The 16,702-nt window shown below is 42.6% G+C and overlaps 1 protein-coding gene across 12 annotated transcripts in view; it reads left to right on the top strand.

The window, feature by feature from the left end:
- Positions 1–16,702, top strand: part of GATAD2B (GATA zinc finger domain containing 2B) — a 283,029-nt gene that overhangs the window by 229,731 nt on the left and 36,596 nt on the right. For 8 of the 12 annotated variants that reach the window (XM_086947557.1, XM_086947553.1, XM_086947555.1 and 5 more), the window contains exons 3-8: positions 753–882; positions 3,985–4,116; positions 4,266–4,397; positions 7,314–7,484; positions 8,681–8,996; positions 10,404–10,606. In XM_086947557.1, coding sequence (XP_086803683.1) covers positions 753–882; positions 3,985–4,116; positions 4,266–4,397; positions 7,314–7,484; positions 8,681–8,996; positions 10,404–10,606 — 1,084 coding nt within the window. The remainder of the gene's footprint in view (positions 1–752; positions 883–3,984; positions 4,117–4,265; positions 4,398–7,313; positions 7,485–8,680; positions 8,997–10,403; positions 10,607–16,702) is intronic. The other 4 variants (XM_086947560.1, XM_086947556.1, XM_086947551.1 and 1 more) reach the window with 1 other exon arrangement.

Here is a 16,702-nt window from a genome sequence, read left to right on the forward strand (position 1 = left end):
CCATATGCTTTGTATGCTCTCTGAAAATCTCCTTCTTCTCCCTCTCCTGTCTTCTCTGGCTTTATTTTGCATATAATCCATGCTCTATTTATCTTCTATGATTTTAATTTTAATAAACAATTTTCCATGGCTGGATAACTATTTTTGTTTAAAGCTTGCTCATTAGCCAGATTTTGTAGTCTTCGGTATTCCCCATTTTTAGTTGCATCACATATTCTGTCACTTTAAAGCTGCTTTAGTTTTTTCTCCTAATAATCCAGCTTCTATTAACTTGAGTCTCCTCTAATGTTACTCTATTAGTCATTTGTATCATGCTATAGCTTATCATACCTTTCACTTATGACCCCTTCACAGTAGACCTGTTGCTCTTCTGGTCATTCTCCGCTAACCAGTCTGGGCAATTCCTCGCCTCGAGGGTTCCTCAGATGATTGTCCTGCACCCATCCATCTTCACTGTGTAGCACTTTTGATGTCACTCTCATTTAACCAATCGTCTGTCACCTCACTCTTTCTCTACCTTTCTCCTCCTCGCCTATTTGCTCAAAGCACATCTTCTTTAAACTCATAGCATCTTTCCTTTACCCAATTTTAGGTCACCTTGTTAAATTTGTTGAACTCAGGTAATTAATCTTCTGCCTTACCATCAATCCTTTGACATTTCAGATCACTCTGGTGGTCTGTAACGTCTATGATAACTCACGATGATGATTCTTTATTGATTTTCTGATTGGTATTTGTTCTTCTTTTTTCAGTGACCAGGACAGAGGACGATTGACCCCCTCTCCAGACATCATTGTTCTCTCAGATAATGAGGCATCCAGTCCACGTGGCTACTCTCGCATTGAAGACCGACTCAAGTTGGCCAATCTTGAGATGTTCAAGGTGAGATGTTGCTTCAATTAAATTTGAGAATAGGAAAGCAATTTGTAGTCCCAACAGTAACATCCATGACCAGAGATAAAAGTTTCAAGTTTGAAACATCCTAAAGCCACTCAAGCATGCCACAAGATTAGCTATAGTAATCTTCTGTTTCAACCAATCATTGTGGGTAACATTACTATACTGTATATGACCTTAATACTGGCACACTATAGGCCTATATCTCTTTGTCTGGGAGTCTCCATAATGCAAGAGAAAGTGATAAACAAGTAGCTCTCTAACTACCTTGAAGAACATGACCAACTTTTCAGTACTCAGTCTCACTTTTGACCAAGTTGTGGCACCGAATCGGCACTTCTTGAGGTGTTCGAATTCATTAAGGTGAGCTTAGATAAAAGTCAATCATCCCCTTTGGTGATCATAGATCTCTTACTTGCCTTTGACACCATATCTTGCTCCAGTATTTTGGAACAATGGGCAATATAGGAGTTTGTGATGTAGCACAGAGCTGGCTCTAAACCTTCCTGTCGGATAGAAACCACATTGTCCACTTTCCTCCTTTCTCATCTTCTGCAAAGCCGCATTTGAGCCCCATATTATTTAATGTAAATATGGCGTTGCTTGCTACTATAATTCAGTCATATGGCTTCATGGTGGTTTCATATGCGGATGATATTCTACTCACAATTTCCTTCCAAAAAGCAAACAGTGAGTTTCAAGAAGCTTTCAAAAATTGCCTTATTGGAGTGGTGGAATCGATGAATAAAAGCTCTCTGAAGATAAATTCAGGAAAAAAATGTAAAGTTATTTTGTGGCAATTTCCCAGTACCTAAGGTCTAGCTTGTGAATGCCAAATATTAGAGACTATGAACTTAGGTAGCAAATTGGATAATGACCACTCTTTTAGTCTGAAAGTCGTGCCGGTGGCCACCGCTTCTTTTGGACTGCTACGATCTTTAAGAAAAATTCTGAAAATTGTCCATGACATTACTTTGAAGATTATTCATCAGTCCATTCAATAATCACCTCCAAGGTGGATTATTCATATGTGGTCTTATACCAGGATTTGCCTAACTACCTACTGCATCAGCTCCTGATGGTGCAAAATGCTATAGCCAGGTTATTGATTAACATCCCTCGCCATCAGTCTATCACACATCATCAGAAGAGGTTGCATTCGCTGCTAATACTAAAGCAAATTCACTTAAAATGCTTGAAGTTATAGAGCTTTATACAAGAAAGGTCAGCCTACATTATTATAATCCAAATAGAGTGCTCATGTCTTTTAACAAGCTGCTGTTAAACATGTCAAAGGTCAGCCGTTTGCTATTTCATCCTGCCTAATACTGGTGCCAGGACACCCTTGATGTTCATCTGACTCACTATACAAATTTCATTCATCCATTTTCTTTTAGTTTAACCACTTCTAGGTATGAAAATCCACTGCAACTTCAGACGTGCCCTTCCCATCTTTGAAAGACACTTCTATGTAGCGATAGAAAACATCCATACAGTTCTGCAGGGAATCTTCCTGACAGCTGAAGTCAGTATTTTCTTAACCTCCGCTGGATTGAAGGCATCTTCAATCACAGAGTTGAACATGGTAATAGAAGTCAGTCTTTGCTAATTATTATGGAAAATGAACATGCCTTGTGGTTATAGTCCTCTTCTTTTTCACCATAAATACCATTAATTCCTCCAGTGTCAGCTAGAAGAAGTAATACGCCTCTTACAGTAGATGCTGGAAGTACTGTTATTTAATTTCAGAATCTATTTGAGGTTTATTTGAGGTTTTTTATGGTACAAATAATGGTGAGAGCATGAAGATGCTAAGGATTTTAGGTCAATTGGTTTTCCCAGCTATATCAGGAGAACTGATTGTGCAGTCTACGTACAGGATGCTTTTTGACATTTTGATGCAAGTCGAAACAGCATATTTCTAGTTCTTTACCGGCAGTTACCATTATCAATACCAGGCCCTAATTTTCGTCCTGAAATCTGCTCCAAGCATCCACCACAATTGCACAGAGGTGGTTGCAGGCATCTAAGTATGTAAGGAATATTCATCTGTCAGACCCTGAAAAATTGACTGACAGCATTCTCTTTTTAAAAGGCACAACTAGATTTCCAGACTTCCCCTTGAAAGTCCTAACTACCCCTAAATCTGCCATATTTCCGGTCAAGTCATCAATACTTGGCGCTTGATAGGTAAAAGAGTTCCTTTGGATGTCAGTGTCTTGAGTCTTTCCTCTGAGCATCATGGTCTCATTTATATGAACTGTTCTACACAATAGCTGGGGCATGAGGATGCTGCAGCAATGCTTGAAAGACACATTTACCCATGTTTAAAGAAACTGGAAGCTCCGAGCACCATCGCCTCTGCAGGCTTATCCATTGTCATGTCATTTGAAAAGTCTCAGAGTCAAATTTCATCAGGCACTGCCCTCTTCTGTGTGACTCTAAGCCAAGAAATGCTCGGGTGTCATCTAGATCTTATTGCCACAAACTAAAATGTTTTCTAGATCAGGTTTAGTGGTTGTATGTTGTTCATTAGATGAAAGTTTTTCTACAGTATGAGGTCCAGTTGAAAAAATTGTTATCAAAGATAAGTAACATGTTCCACTCCATGGGCCACATGCTTCCCTTTTTGTTCTAGCCCATCTTCTGCCTTCTGTTTCTGCTGGACGGATTGCATGTTACTCTTTGTTTGTCATAGCATTTCTCTTTTCCCTCTCGGATGTATGTGTTCTTTTCTATCTCATTGTGCTTCCTCTTCCCCCTCTTTGGGTCCATCCTTGCATTTTTGTCTGATCCGTCGATCCATATGGTCGCTCTTGCTGAGCTGCATCTCTCCCTGTATTTCTCATCCTCCTGCTTGCTCGCTGCCTTCTTGGCAGACTGCGTCATTCCCTGCCTATTTCCTCTTTTGTTCTCTTTCTTCCCTGTAGATGTGCTGCATCTTTCTTTTTCACAGCTTCCCTCTTCTCTCGGAGTGTCCATCTGTTGTGTCTTGTCTTTGCACTGAATCCCTGCAAGGCCTTTGACTCTTCCTCTTGTCTGAATTCTATTTCCAGGTTCTTAATTGCACCACTTATTTTTCCATAGGGTAAAGACTTAGAAGAGAGGCAACAGCTCATCAAACAGCTCCGAGACGAGCTGCGGCTTGAAGAGGCAAGGCTTGTTTTGTTAAAGAAACTTCGGCAGAGTCAGCTACAAAAAGAGAATGTCGTGCAGAAGGTGAGGCCTGGTGGTTCCAGTGAGGCTCTGGCCTCTGCTTACTAGCTGGATCCTCCATGTATATCATTGCTGCTTTCCTTAAGTGAATTACACTCAGGCAGAATGCTCACAATTCTTATCCATGGTTTATTTACATTTTCTCCTTGCAGGCCCCAGTTGTCCAGAATGCAGCATCCATAGTCCAGCCGTCTCCTGCACACATTGGACAGCAGGGTCTGTCCAAGCTTCCCTCGCGGCCCGGTGCCCAAGGGGGCGATCCTCAGAATTTAAGAACTATGCAGGTGAGTACATTGTAATGCGTGCTGCACTGTTTCCAGGAACCCTGCTCCAATGACTAGTGCTGTCTTTTTCGTTTAGTCGCATGCTTTGCAGCATCCCCCTTCCAAGAAATCATTGTGTACTGATCTCTTACAGGCATGACCATAAAAGTAGCTGTGCAATTCCCTTTTTATGTACTGCTTTCTTGAAACCTAATAATGAATTGTCGCAAAAAATACAATCCCCCTTGGATGATGGTGGAGAGTTCTGGCCTGTTCTGTAGCTATCTTTCTGTTTACAGTGAGCAGGTAAGTACTGAATTAGATAACACGCCTCCCACTAGGATGTCCTGTCTTCTTCATATTGCTGGGATAATTTATTCTACCAACAAACTGGCTATAAGATCCTATCCATAAAATATTTTTAAATTTCAAAAGTAGCTTAATCAGCACTAATTACACAAGTGCTCGGTTTTTAAAGGGCTCGATTGATGAAAGGAAATAGTTTTATAATTGCCACCTGGTCAAAGAATGTCGAGCCTTTCAGTCTGATCTTCCTAAAGTGAGGAATCTGAGGGTCTTGACCATTGGCATAAAATCCATTACCTCTTGGAAGGCAATGTAAAGTGGACAAAACCAAAGGGCCATTACCTCACTACTGGCATCCAGTTCCAGGTGTGCCTTTAAATTTATGTTTGGTTGTGCATGAAGATGCCAGTATGCAGACAATCCTAGAGAAACCCTGCTGCCTTTATCCTACCAGACCCCTTGATCAGTTAAGTGGGGACTCCTACTAGTTTTTAGGTCGAGGCTAGAGTCAGCGCTCATGCACTGCTCTGCTAGACATGTAATATCTCCTCTATTGAACATGCCCCTCACTCCCCATTTGTTCCTTTATGTCTTTGCCTAAATTCCTTCCCTTTGTGTGGCTAATTTTCACATTTGACCCTCCTTTCAGTGGGTGGTTCCTGTGCCTGACAACTGGCCCTGTTACTTGGCTCAGTTACCTTCTGGCCTTTTAAGTAGGTTTGGCGCACTACTTTTTGTTTTTCCTCGACTTGTGGTGCCGTGCCCCACCACCTTGCGCCCGTCGCTGCTCCTGTTCAGATCAAACAACTGAATCAACTATTCACCCTCAACAACACGAGAAACTGACTCATAAGAAATATCAATACTGCACCCTTAAACACGTATTTGTGTGTCATAAAACCGAAATAATTAATTGATAAACATACTTTATGGAACGTTGGGTTGGAGGTACTATAAAGTAGAAACACTCTGAAACTGACGAGGTAGAAGCAATCTATCTTAAATTGGTATTATTGGATCTTTCACGTCTGCCAATTTCAATAGTGATGGAATCGAAAGAATTTTAGGAAAGTAGAGGAAGGTATATATATTTAGTATTTGTTCCCATTTGCCGTTATGGCTGTGGATTATTAGAACTGTCGCATCCCACCACACAGAGCCTTGTCAAATCGCATCACAGGCTGCTGTAAGAGCTGGCCTTTCCTGCAAAGGCCTAAGGCTGATCTTCAAAGTACTGATAAACATTTATCACTGTAACCCAAGTGTAGAGATAACATGATTGATGAAAAGCTATCAAATTGCACTTCACATTATACAGTTCTTGTATGCCGTCCTACGTCTTCAGGTGAGGGTGGCCGTGGCTATGAAAGCTATTTACCTTGTTTTGTGTGATTTTGAGGTTTTTAGTGGCTGGTGTGGGTGGGCCAAATTTTACGTACTTAAATCACAAATGCTGTAAAGTTGATACACTCTTGATGTTGAGCTGCTGAGTGGGAAAGACATTGAGGAAAAAAGGTAATGGAATTCAGGCCATGCCCAATAATTGGAGGGATTTACTGGCATCACAACAGAGACGGGGTAAAGTCTGATGAATTAGATTGAGAAGTAACATCTTATGAAGTAATGCTATACAGAGACTGTCTACCACCACGAATGTTGCCTTTACCGTCGTCCATGCCCCTGACAACTGAATACACTGTCCTAGGTAGGCCTTACTGACTGATGCCAAACTTAAGTTAGAGCAAGCCAGGTAAACCTTCAGTCTTAGTTGGCACCTTCGTGTCTACAGCAGCAATCTGTCTTGCTAGCAGATAAACCAGAAGTGTAATAACATGCAATGACCTGTATGTGCCCGTTACTTCAGTTCCTATATCCTATGCACCTGTGTAGCCAAAGATTATGTGCTATGAAGTAAGTACGCAGGGTTCAGTGTCTCCTTGGACATTACTCCTACGTCACGGACTACTCTAAAGTGAGCATCAAAAAGGGCACTTGTGCTTCTCAAGTTGTATACATCTCAGCTTATACCAATAGCAGTATAACAAACCTACAGACAGAACACAGGGAGCATAAGAGTTGATAAAATGTGCGAAATGGGTTTCCGAGCCCCGAAGGTGAGGTGACGCCTTTCCTCGTCCTCAGTAATTCAATGTGCTGAAACTCAATAAGTCGCCCCGCTCACACTTAAACGTGTGACTTGCTAATTAGACTCTGGTCTTTCAGCCCACTGTTCTGGGATGGGAAGCCGGTTTTATTACCATTGTAATTATTTTATCAAAAATAAATTACCTTAAAGATGGTTTTTGCGTCCTTTGTCGTGTTACGGACTTCAATTTTTCTTCCAAAGCGATGCTCAGATTCAGTAGCACACTACATACGTGGGCAGCGGATCATGCAGGTGCAGGGACAACAGCACTACTGGCTGACCCATTGTAGTGATTGCATGCCATTCCTGCCTCTCCAGCACATTAACCATTAAGCCTGTAGCCTGGTATTCATTCCATGTGATTTGTGTTATTTTCTGAGTATAATATGAATGATTTTGGAAGTGGTTTCTAGGTTGGGATTTTGTGGTCCGGTAATTTTTGGATCTTTGTATACATACTTTTCTGTTTTTTTTTAAATTTCTAGAGTCACAGTGTCATCAGGTCTGTCACAAACACCGCCCTCCCCCACATGCTCATGTCTCAGCGAGTCATCGCACCAAATCCTGCACAGCTGCAAAGTCAGCGGGTAACTCCCAAACCTGGACTGATTAGGACCTCCACCCCAAGCATGAACCCTACCATCAACTATCAGCAGGTATGAGGTGGTTTTCAATTAAAAGGTTTTCTTTGTAAGAAAAATTATGCATGGAGATTTTCCCCTTCTTTGCTGGGTGATGGTGGCCCAATTTTTTCTGTACCACAGACGCAGGTCAGAAGGCACATCGTGTGCCACAGCCATGGAGGCTTAGTTTGAATAGCAACTCCTGTTCCATGAAGGACAGTGTCAGGGAAGAATTCATCATTGGGGTTATTTGGATTCGGGTTTTAGGGTCATTTCAATTTTATGTACTTAATCATTGAGAGGAATGTTGAATGTATATGATTCTCTCTATTCCAGTCCTAGTGTAGCATGAAGGGAACACTTACCTCCAGATAGAGGAATGTGCTTGGGGTTTTGCTTCAAGTACATTTCATGAAGGCTGCAGTATTAGAGGCATTATACCCTGTTTAGAGACCCCCCGACTGCCTGGCAGGAATCTTTGTGTATAAAGAGAGCCTCTGCTGCAGTGGCTCCCCTCCCTGCTTGAAAGGTTTGCAACGCGAACACCATATTTAAAGTGCCCGCTCAGCTAACATGTTTTGTCTCAGAAAACAGATTCCCAAAGTAAGAGTTTCTCTTCTCTAAACAAAAAAAGGAATGCCCCTGACGCACAGGGAGTTTTCTTTTTGCCTTTTGGGACCATTCTGGACTTTCGATGCGCATGTCTGCCATGCATTGATCGCATGGCGGACTAGGGCAGAAAAAACAAGTGACGGTTGCCCAATAGGTCAGGAGATCACCATCAGCGTGCTAGAAAATGTTTTGCCATGGTGCCACCTTTTTGTAAGCCCACGATTAAATATGCCAGGGAACCCGCAGTTTTGCCTGGGCAGGAGGCACGCCGGTTTATGGCATTCTTCTCATTTGGCAAAATAGTAAATGAGGCACAAAGTTTTAAAGAAGCCTCCGGCATTCTAAATGGTCTATATACTAAATCGTTTATGTAGTGCAGACTGTTTACAGGGGTACCTTCTGATCCCATTTTATTGCATTCCGAGCTTGTGAGTGCTGTGCCTGGTAACTTACCGGGCCATTGTTATTCATAGCTATATTCTTGATTTATTTATGAGACTATAGGGAGGCTGTATACTGAAGAGGGCCATTGTTTTTGGGTGGCAAACACATTTTTTTGTTTAAATTTCTTATTTTACATGGACTCTGGCTGGTTATCCTTCCATTTGCTTTTTTAGCAGACCAGTTCCTCAGTACCCTGCCAGCGAACCTCCTCATCGGCCATCTATATGAACCTCGCTTCTCACATCCAGGCTGGAGCTGTAAGCAGGGTGTCTTCTCCACTGCCAAGCCCCAGCTCGATGAATGATGCAGCCAGCTCACAGGCAGCTGCCAAGCTTGCCTTGCGCAAGCAGCTGGAGAAGACCCTGCTGGAGATCCCACCTCCCAAACCTCCTGCACCGCTGCTTCACTTCCTTCCGAGTGCCGCCAACAGCGAATTCATCTACATGGTGGGGTTGGAAGAGGTGGTGCAAAGTGTCATTGACAGCCAAGGTAGGAAAAAAAGACACTACATAAAAAAAACAATGGCTTGTAATGTACCTTGAAAAGTAACGATTGTCTAGTCCGAGTACAGAACATGATTGCAGAAAGGTTTTTGGTCACAGAGTCAATGTCATTTACTCGCAGACATGTGGGTGGTGTGACGGTATTGTCTCCTACTAGATTTTTCGTATTCACAGTTTATAAACCGCCAGAGAAATACAGTTGATTAATAGCTGTTAACATTAGTTGGTCCTGTTTGTGGTTTGGGACATGGGAAGAGAGTCTACTGTAAATATACATAGGGGTATTCGTCTGTTCTAAACCTGTATCTAGAAACATTTATGAAAAACTTTCCAGGTGTGTCCTGTGAGTTGAATGGCCATGTGACCATAAGTGCTGTAATACAGCTTTAAATGGTAGCGGCAGTTGCTAATTTTACTTAAACATAGAACTGTAATCCCTCTAATTTAGGCCCACTCACCTATCTCTTTAAAACTTGCCATCTCTCTTTGTGTTCTTTGACACTTACGGGATGTAAGTTGCTTTGCATGTCACGTCCTATGTTACAGTATTTCACAAGCATGTGACTTACAAGCACTGGCCATTGCAGCTCACATAATGCTTGTGGCTCACTTGACAGGGGGTGTGGGGTGTTGGTGGGAAAAACAAAACATTTGAAAGATAAGAAAATAGCAAGGTTGAAGTGATTGACTCTAGAACTTTCCATTTTTCACAGCTTGGGTACCTTTTTAAGCAAAAGCTTAAGTCCTTGTTTAGGCAATCACAAGAAGTAGAGCAAATTGAACAGTAAACCTACATTTCTTCATTTTTAACAATGAGCATGGGAACTTAAGTATTGAGGCTATCTGTTCTGGATATTTGTTTGGAATTGGAATGCAAAATATTCCTTCTGACAACAAGTGGGTACTAAAATCTATAGCCATCTGTAACAGAAACGTGTTTCGAAGTTGCCTTGTCACTTCCTGTTTTTCGCAAGTGTGTTACTTAAAAGTGCTGGTCATGCTTGTGACTCACATGGTAGTTTGTAAGGAGGATGAAAACTAAATATTGGAAACAGAAAATAAACGTATTGAAGTGATGGCGGCAGAGTCTTTTCTTTTTATAGAAAATGCACAGCACAGCTTTGGTATCATTTTAAAACCTTTGTTTACGTCCCACTGTAATTACAAAGACCAATTTAAAACCTTAAACTTAAATTCTTTAGCCACCTTTAAATCACACAAGCTATAGATGGTTGTCATGCCTCATTTAACATGAAGATTGGGGCTAGCACACATGATTCTAGGGCATTCTGTCTGTCTTGCACCTGAAGTACTACACTGTGTGCCAAGTGTCCCCACCCACACACCTTTTCTTTTGTAATCACATCTGACAAACTTTGCTTTCTTCATGCAGGGAAAGTCTGTTCCTCTCTACTGCGAATGGACCCCTTTATCTGTGCTCAATGCCGCACGGACTTTACCCCACATTGGAAGCAGGAGAAGAGTGGGAAGATTCTTTGTGAGCAATGCATGACATCCAATCAGAAGAAAGCCCTGAAGGCTGAGCACACTAACAGGCTGAAGAATGCCTTTGTGAAAGCGTTGCAACAGGAGCAGGTTTGTCCAATCAACACATCTCTTTTTAAGTTTGACCTATGACATATAAATGAATGTAATAGAAGTCTATATCCATTAGGAATTATGATCTCTCAAGCCAACCTTCTCAGAGTATGCGTGATGGGACATGCTCATGAATTGTACATTTATGATGGCCTGCGATACACCTGAAAGGATTCTATGTAGTGTGGGACAAGCCATTTAGAAATTTCATTCAGCAGGGAAATGCCTCAGAGGAATGCAATATTCCTGATTGATACTTCTGATCGCAGATTCCTCACCTTGTGAATATTCCCCTGGGATTTAAACTGGATCCCACAGCTGAAAAGCATTGCGCCACTCATCAAAAATATTCTATTCTGAAAGTGATGAGTTGGGCTGCATACATTCGTTTCTGCCTCTCTGAAACTCCAGAAAGGGCATGAGACTGTTTTCAACTCCTGAAGAGCTGGTTGCGAATTTAGCCCTAATGCAACTCAAAATTCCTTGTCCATTGGCGACATTGCAGCATTGTGCATATATTTGACATGCTTCCAGCTCCAGCGTTCACCTTTGGGCCTTAAGGATCAACAGAGGCCTCCTGTCGTGGTCTAGCCGGTTGGTTTGCCCTCTGCAGCATCTGTGGGTCTTGAACCCACTTTAGATTCTGCACTGGCTTCGAACAGACTCCGGTTCTTGATTCACTCCTTGTTCCGGCTCCTTTAACATAGATTCCTATACTGCCAGTGCCAGGAGAGAAGCTGTTAACTTGTAGTAGTCTCCGACTCCAAGGAGGCTTCATCTCAACTTTGACCCAAGGTGTGCACCAGTCCCACTGCAGTGCAGCCGATAGCCAATCCTTCTGACTCCGATACCTCACCTTTCCATGTTGCAGAGCTCATACCTTACATCAGCTCTTTGGCTCAGATTCTGACAATAACTACTATGATGACGGGACAAATTAGCCCCACAATATGGTAAGGGGAATTGGTATGCTGAATTACAGGATGCTAGTGGTTTGAACACCTCCGTAGACACTAAACCTCTCTCTCCCACTGGTCCCTCTACAGAGGAGAGTGCTTCTTTTACTCTGATCATACAACAGGCTGCAGAGTTCCTTGGCCTGCAGCTCCAAACTATATAAGTCAAAACAAACATTTTGATGAAGGTTCTTCAGCCGGGCCATGCACCTACTGGGCCTTTTTTACCATTTAACAAGGCCTTAACGGCTAACCTCTTGGGCACTTCGGCAAAGCAATGTTCCGGCCCTCCAGTGATCAAGTAGTAACACCTTTCCATGTCAGGCAGGCTATCACCCTTTCAACTCTCTTTGCCCAATGCCACCCCTCTAATGAGGTGGAGAGACTACATCTTTTGGACCCTATGAGAGCCCTCCGTTTTTTCATTGCTTGTTCTAGTGACCATCAGGTGGACAATCAACTCTCTGTGGGTGTCGTGGAAGCAAAGTAGAGCAAAGCAGTGAAGCTAAAAACCATATCCAGGTGGTTAGGCTGCTGCATAAAAATATGCTGTGCTATCCCTTCGAAACAGCCCCCTGAAGGATTAGGCGCTCATTACACTTTAACCAAGGCGGTTACTGGTGCGTTAGCACACGGAGTGCCTGTCCTAGATATCTCTAAAACTGCTATTTGAACATCAGTGCACATGTTCATGAAACATTGTTGCCTTGCTAGTTGGGTCCGCCGAGAGGGGTATTTTGCCCATTTGGTCCACAGAACTTCTAGATCTAAGCCATTCCATACATATCCCGTCCACCTGGCGAGGCTCTGCTTTAGTATCTGTTCATAAGGTGTGGTAATCATGGTTAAAAGTATCTATCAGAAGAACAATTTGCTTACCTTCGGTAATGCTCTTTGTGGTCATACTCTGTCTAACTGCAGATTCCTCAATGACCCTCTCACATGCCCATTCTTTGGAGTTGACTGTTTTTCCATCTAAAAGGTCCCAAACTGGAAAGCTACACACTGGTCAAACGAGTTTGCAAGGGGCCTCTGCCTCTGAATGTGCAGATAAGCCTTTGAAAGTAACTGACATCAGCGTACTTGGGTGGTGCTTATATGCGGCCCGTTCTTTACTTTTGGAGTGGAATTGTGTTGGTGCGGAGCCGCACCATGCTGCCTACAGGTGCGCAGGAGTAATGCTCTTAACTTCCCGGATCCAGTCTGACGCCTGGGGGAATATTCACCAGGTGATGAATCAGCAGTTGGATAGAATATCCACCAGGAAGAGCTTCACAGAAGGTAAACAGCTTTTTCATCCTGTCAGTGCCCTGGAGGAATTGCATGCAACTGGATGGCTAAACCTTCAAAGAATAATTGCACTAGACATTTTTGTGTGTGTGATTCTTGTTGGAGTGTAGAAAACAGTGGTCATTTCTTTAAACAACATAAGAAAGCAGACACATTACCTTTTCTTTCAAACATGGGTGGTGTAAATTGTACACATAAGAGGCATGATCATGAGGAATTATTGTTCTAAGGATGTATGTGATCGGTAGTACTTGCGCACGATCTATCAATGAAGAATTGTCAATTTGGCAGGAGTAAGACTGAGAGAGATTGAGCACCCAGAGGCTTTCCCTTCGAGGAGTTTCATAGGCAGAGGTTATCTATTGGAGGACTTGTACACAAGGACTTATTGTTTAGATTTTATGAGGAGCACGGGTTTGGTACCTTTTTATAGGGTGTCATTTAGATGACATGTATATATGTATGAGGCTACTCAACTGAGGACGATGGCCTTTGCAGTTTTGCCTGCTATCTTGAGGGGGAATTGCCTGTTAATTACTGGTGGAAATAGGGTACCTATTATCGGTAATCCCAAAGAGTAAAACATTTCACCGCTTGGCTACATATCACTATGTTTCTTTTAACTTGAAACCAACCCATGGATTTCCATTCTGCTTCTGCTGTGTTTATCTTGTGTGTAAACACATCTCACTAACACTTTCAGCTAATACACATATTTTACATATACAAAGGCATGATCGTTTTTTAGTTGGAGCCGAGAGGCAGTGTGCATGCGCTGTTCTGTGAGGCATGCTGTATTCCCTCTGTGGGCTTAGACCACGCCCACCGATTTCAATTTGTTGCTTCGTGTTCCTTTTTAAATTGCTTTCTTTTTATCTGTGAAATGCTGCGCTTTGTCCCGGCTTTGGGTATATTTTTACATTTGTGGCGACTGCCCCTGTTACATGTGCTCTTACTCTTGAATTTATTTTTTGTTTGTCGCACTTTTTTTTCTTTTGCAATCAATGGTCCCACAACGTTTCTTGCTTGCCCTTAGCCACTCTCGTTTCCTTTACATATATCTATCTTGCTGCTCTTAGTCAAGGCGCTACCCATTGTCTGTGTGGCCTTTGCTCCCGCCCTCTCCTGTTGTCCGTGTTGCCTATGTTGCTGCCAGACAAGCGGAGGCGGTGGGGATTGTGGAAGGCAGCAGCAGCTCTTCTTCTCTCCTAAGATGACGGCTCCCACAGTCTCTATATCCAGCCTATAAACCAGCCCCCTCCGGTGCTCCGGTGTTATCCCCAACCCCAGTGAAGAGCAGCCCTCTGTCTGAACACGGTTCTGTATGTTTCCTGTTGCAGCGGATTATGTCATATTTGTGGTTTATTCTTGACTGCAATGGCTACCACTACCCCCTTTACACCCACCGGCGCTCCCACTTCCCAGCCCCCTTCCAATGCACTGTAGCCACTCTGAAAGCGGGTGGTGGGCTGGTTGGGCACGGTGCCGAGGAACATTAAATGACCCGGAAGGTGGTTTATAGAGGTTGTTGTAGAAATATGGGCTTTGAGGCGCTACAAAGCCTGCCTTTGTCCCCTCTCCAAGACCTACCCCAACAGTCCCTCTATCACATTCCAAAGCTTTCCACATGAGGGAACTTCAATACACTGAAAAACAACATAAGAAATGGCTTTCAGCAGAATACATAGGCTCCATGTCAGATTCACCTCAGTCAATGCATAAATCGTCATTGAAAAATATCGTCAAGCCTAAAATGAGTCTTGAAATGTGGTTATTTTCACAAAGCAGATGTGACCAAAAAGTCAATTTATGGTGTCATTAATGATATCTGCGCTGTTGGTGAACTATTTGTGGCTGGTGTCTGTAGGAAAGAAAATTCCTGTTTTGTTGTTGACCATCAAGGCCTCACTCCACAGTTGGACCCTTTCTCTGTCAGCGTAGATACTGTCAGTAACATTGATGAAAACAGAAACAAATATTCTGTCGACAGCCATATCACCTATTGGGACATTGATGACACCGTTGCTGATGAAACATTGTCTATCGACAATGGTCCTGTTGTCGACACCCGGTAAACCAACAACAAGCAAAAAAACTTTAATGATTCATAGCAGAACATGGTGTTCCTACAGAGGTCTTCCGGGAAAACACATCACCCCATGCAAAGTTTTACCATAGCTATCACCAAAAAAGACTTGCCACTGAAATGGAACAAAAAGTTTTGTTTTTTTGCTGAGAGATCTACAGCAAGTGATAATAGATTTCCTCCAAGATTAGCTCGAGCCATTGCCTGCACATCTGCAAATACCACAGACAATGCCTGCGGCCCCTTACAATGTGGTTACCTCAGCAGTCGTCAGTCCTCTGAGCATTCTCCAGGGCCAGCAGAAGTGATGTAACAGATGAAGTGTGTGACAAAGGCATGGAAGGGGAGTGCTAAAACGTTTTGAACTTTTGATTGTGTTTTACAAAACAGACTACTTTCTTTGTGACTTCAAAGAAAGGTGGTTAGATCAGTCCTAAATATTGATCATATTTGGCCAAAAAGATTTCAATTGATACAGATGCTTATTACAGTAATCTTTGGTGCCATAAATGGATAAGATGTACAAGGCTTCAGAAGATGCTTCAGCATGCATTACGGGTCACCGCAATGTGGACTCAATGGTGACGTAAGAAGCCCAAAGACCTACAAGAAACTCTGCAACACTCTGCACTGCCCCACCTGAAGTAAATCTCTGTTCAGTTAGTCCTTCGATTTAAGCTCTTCAAACTGACAGATTGAGATATCTAGGCTATTTAGAGTTCAGACACCAAATAATTTTAGTGGGGTGAGTGACTTCCTTTTGGCTGCCATATTCCTGTTTTGAATGTTAAGAAACTTTGCCATATTTATTACTGTGTGAGATTGTGGAAGGGTACCATGATTAGAAGCAACTAAAAACTTTTATTCCTTTTAAAATCTTTGGCTTGTGGAATTTTGGATGCGTGTATTGTGCTTTTATTTTGATTCCGCTACAGAGGCGCCATTTTTGGTAGGTTGTGCTCTAGTGGTTTGGAATTGTAGGATCCGTAACAGATAAAAAGCGAGATATGCCACAGATGCACGCAGTAGGCGCACCAATGGAAAGCCCAGCTGTGCCCATCTATTCCCAGATCACGTCCAATGCCAGCAACCCTGCCAGTGAGTTGAGCAAGTCACCTTTCTCGTTAATTACTCTAAAGATAAGTTACTGACTATTAAAATCAGCCAACTTTGGCCTGTTGTAGCCACAAATTTGACTTACGCATTCTACTGAGCGCTTGCCAAAAATATCTGTCCATCCTGTGGCTTTGTTTTCAAATACTTAACTGAGTCGCATGTGCCTGTTTTTATATCATCTCTTGCTGAGGTTACTTGTCCCAACATTGATCAGGAGGGAACCTCCCTTTCAGCATTCCAAATTAATTGTTGGTCCCTCCCCAAACGTTCTTTTGAAATTAGCTAACTACTTTCAGGAAATAAATGTGATCTTCTTTTCCAGACAGAATCATGGCTCCCATACTCCTCTGCCCCAGATATCGCCTTCTCCACCCCAGCTGGTTTTCGAATCATGTATAGAGACTCCTACTAGTGGTCTATGTCTAAACCTCTTAATATGGGCGCCATTGAGGGTCTCCCTTTTGCAGTCACCTTAACCCCTCCTTCACGGTCACAGGGCCACAAGTTCATAGACACCCACCTGTTTGTCTGAATCACTTAACCTACTAACGGACTTGATAGGTCAACTTTTCATTCTCCGCTCAAACTTCATTCAGCTAGATGACTTTAACCTACACACAGACAATCCTAATTAGACTTTAGCTA

Source organism: Lissotriton vulgaris, chromosome 12 (genome assembly GCF_964263255.1).
Source record: "Lissotriton vulgaris chromosome 12, aLisVul1.2, whole genome shotgun sequence".
NCBI lineage: Eukaryota > Metazoa > Chordata > Amphibia > Caudata > Salamandridae > Lissotriton > Lissotriton vulgaris.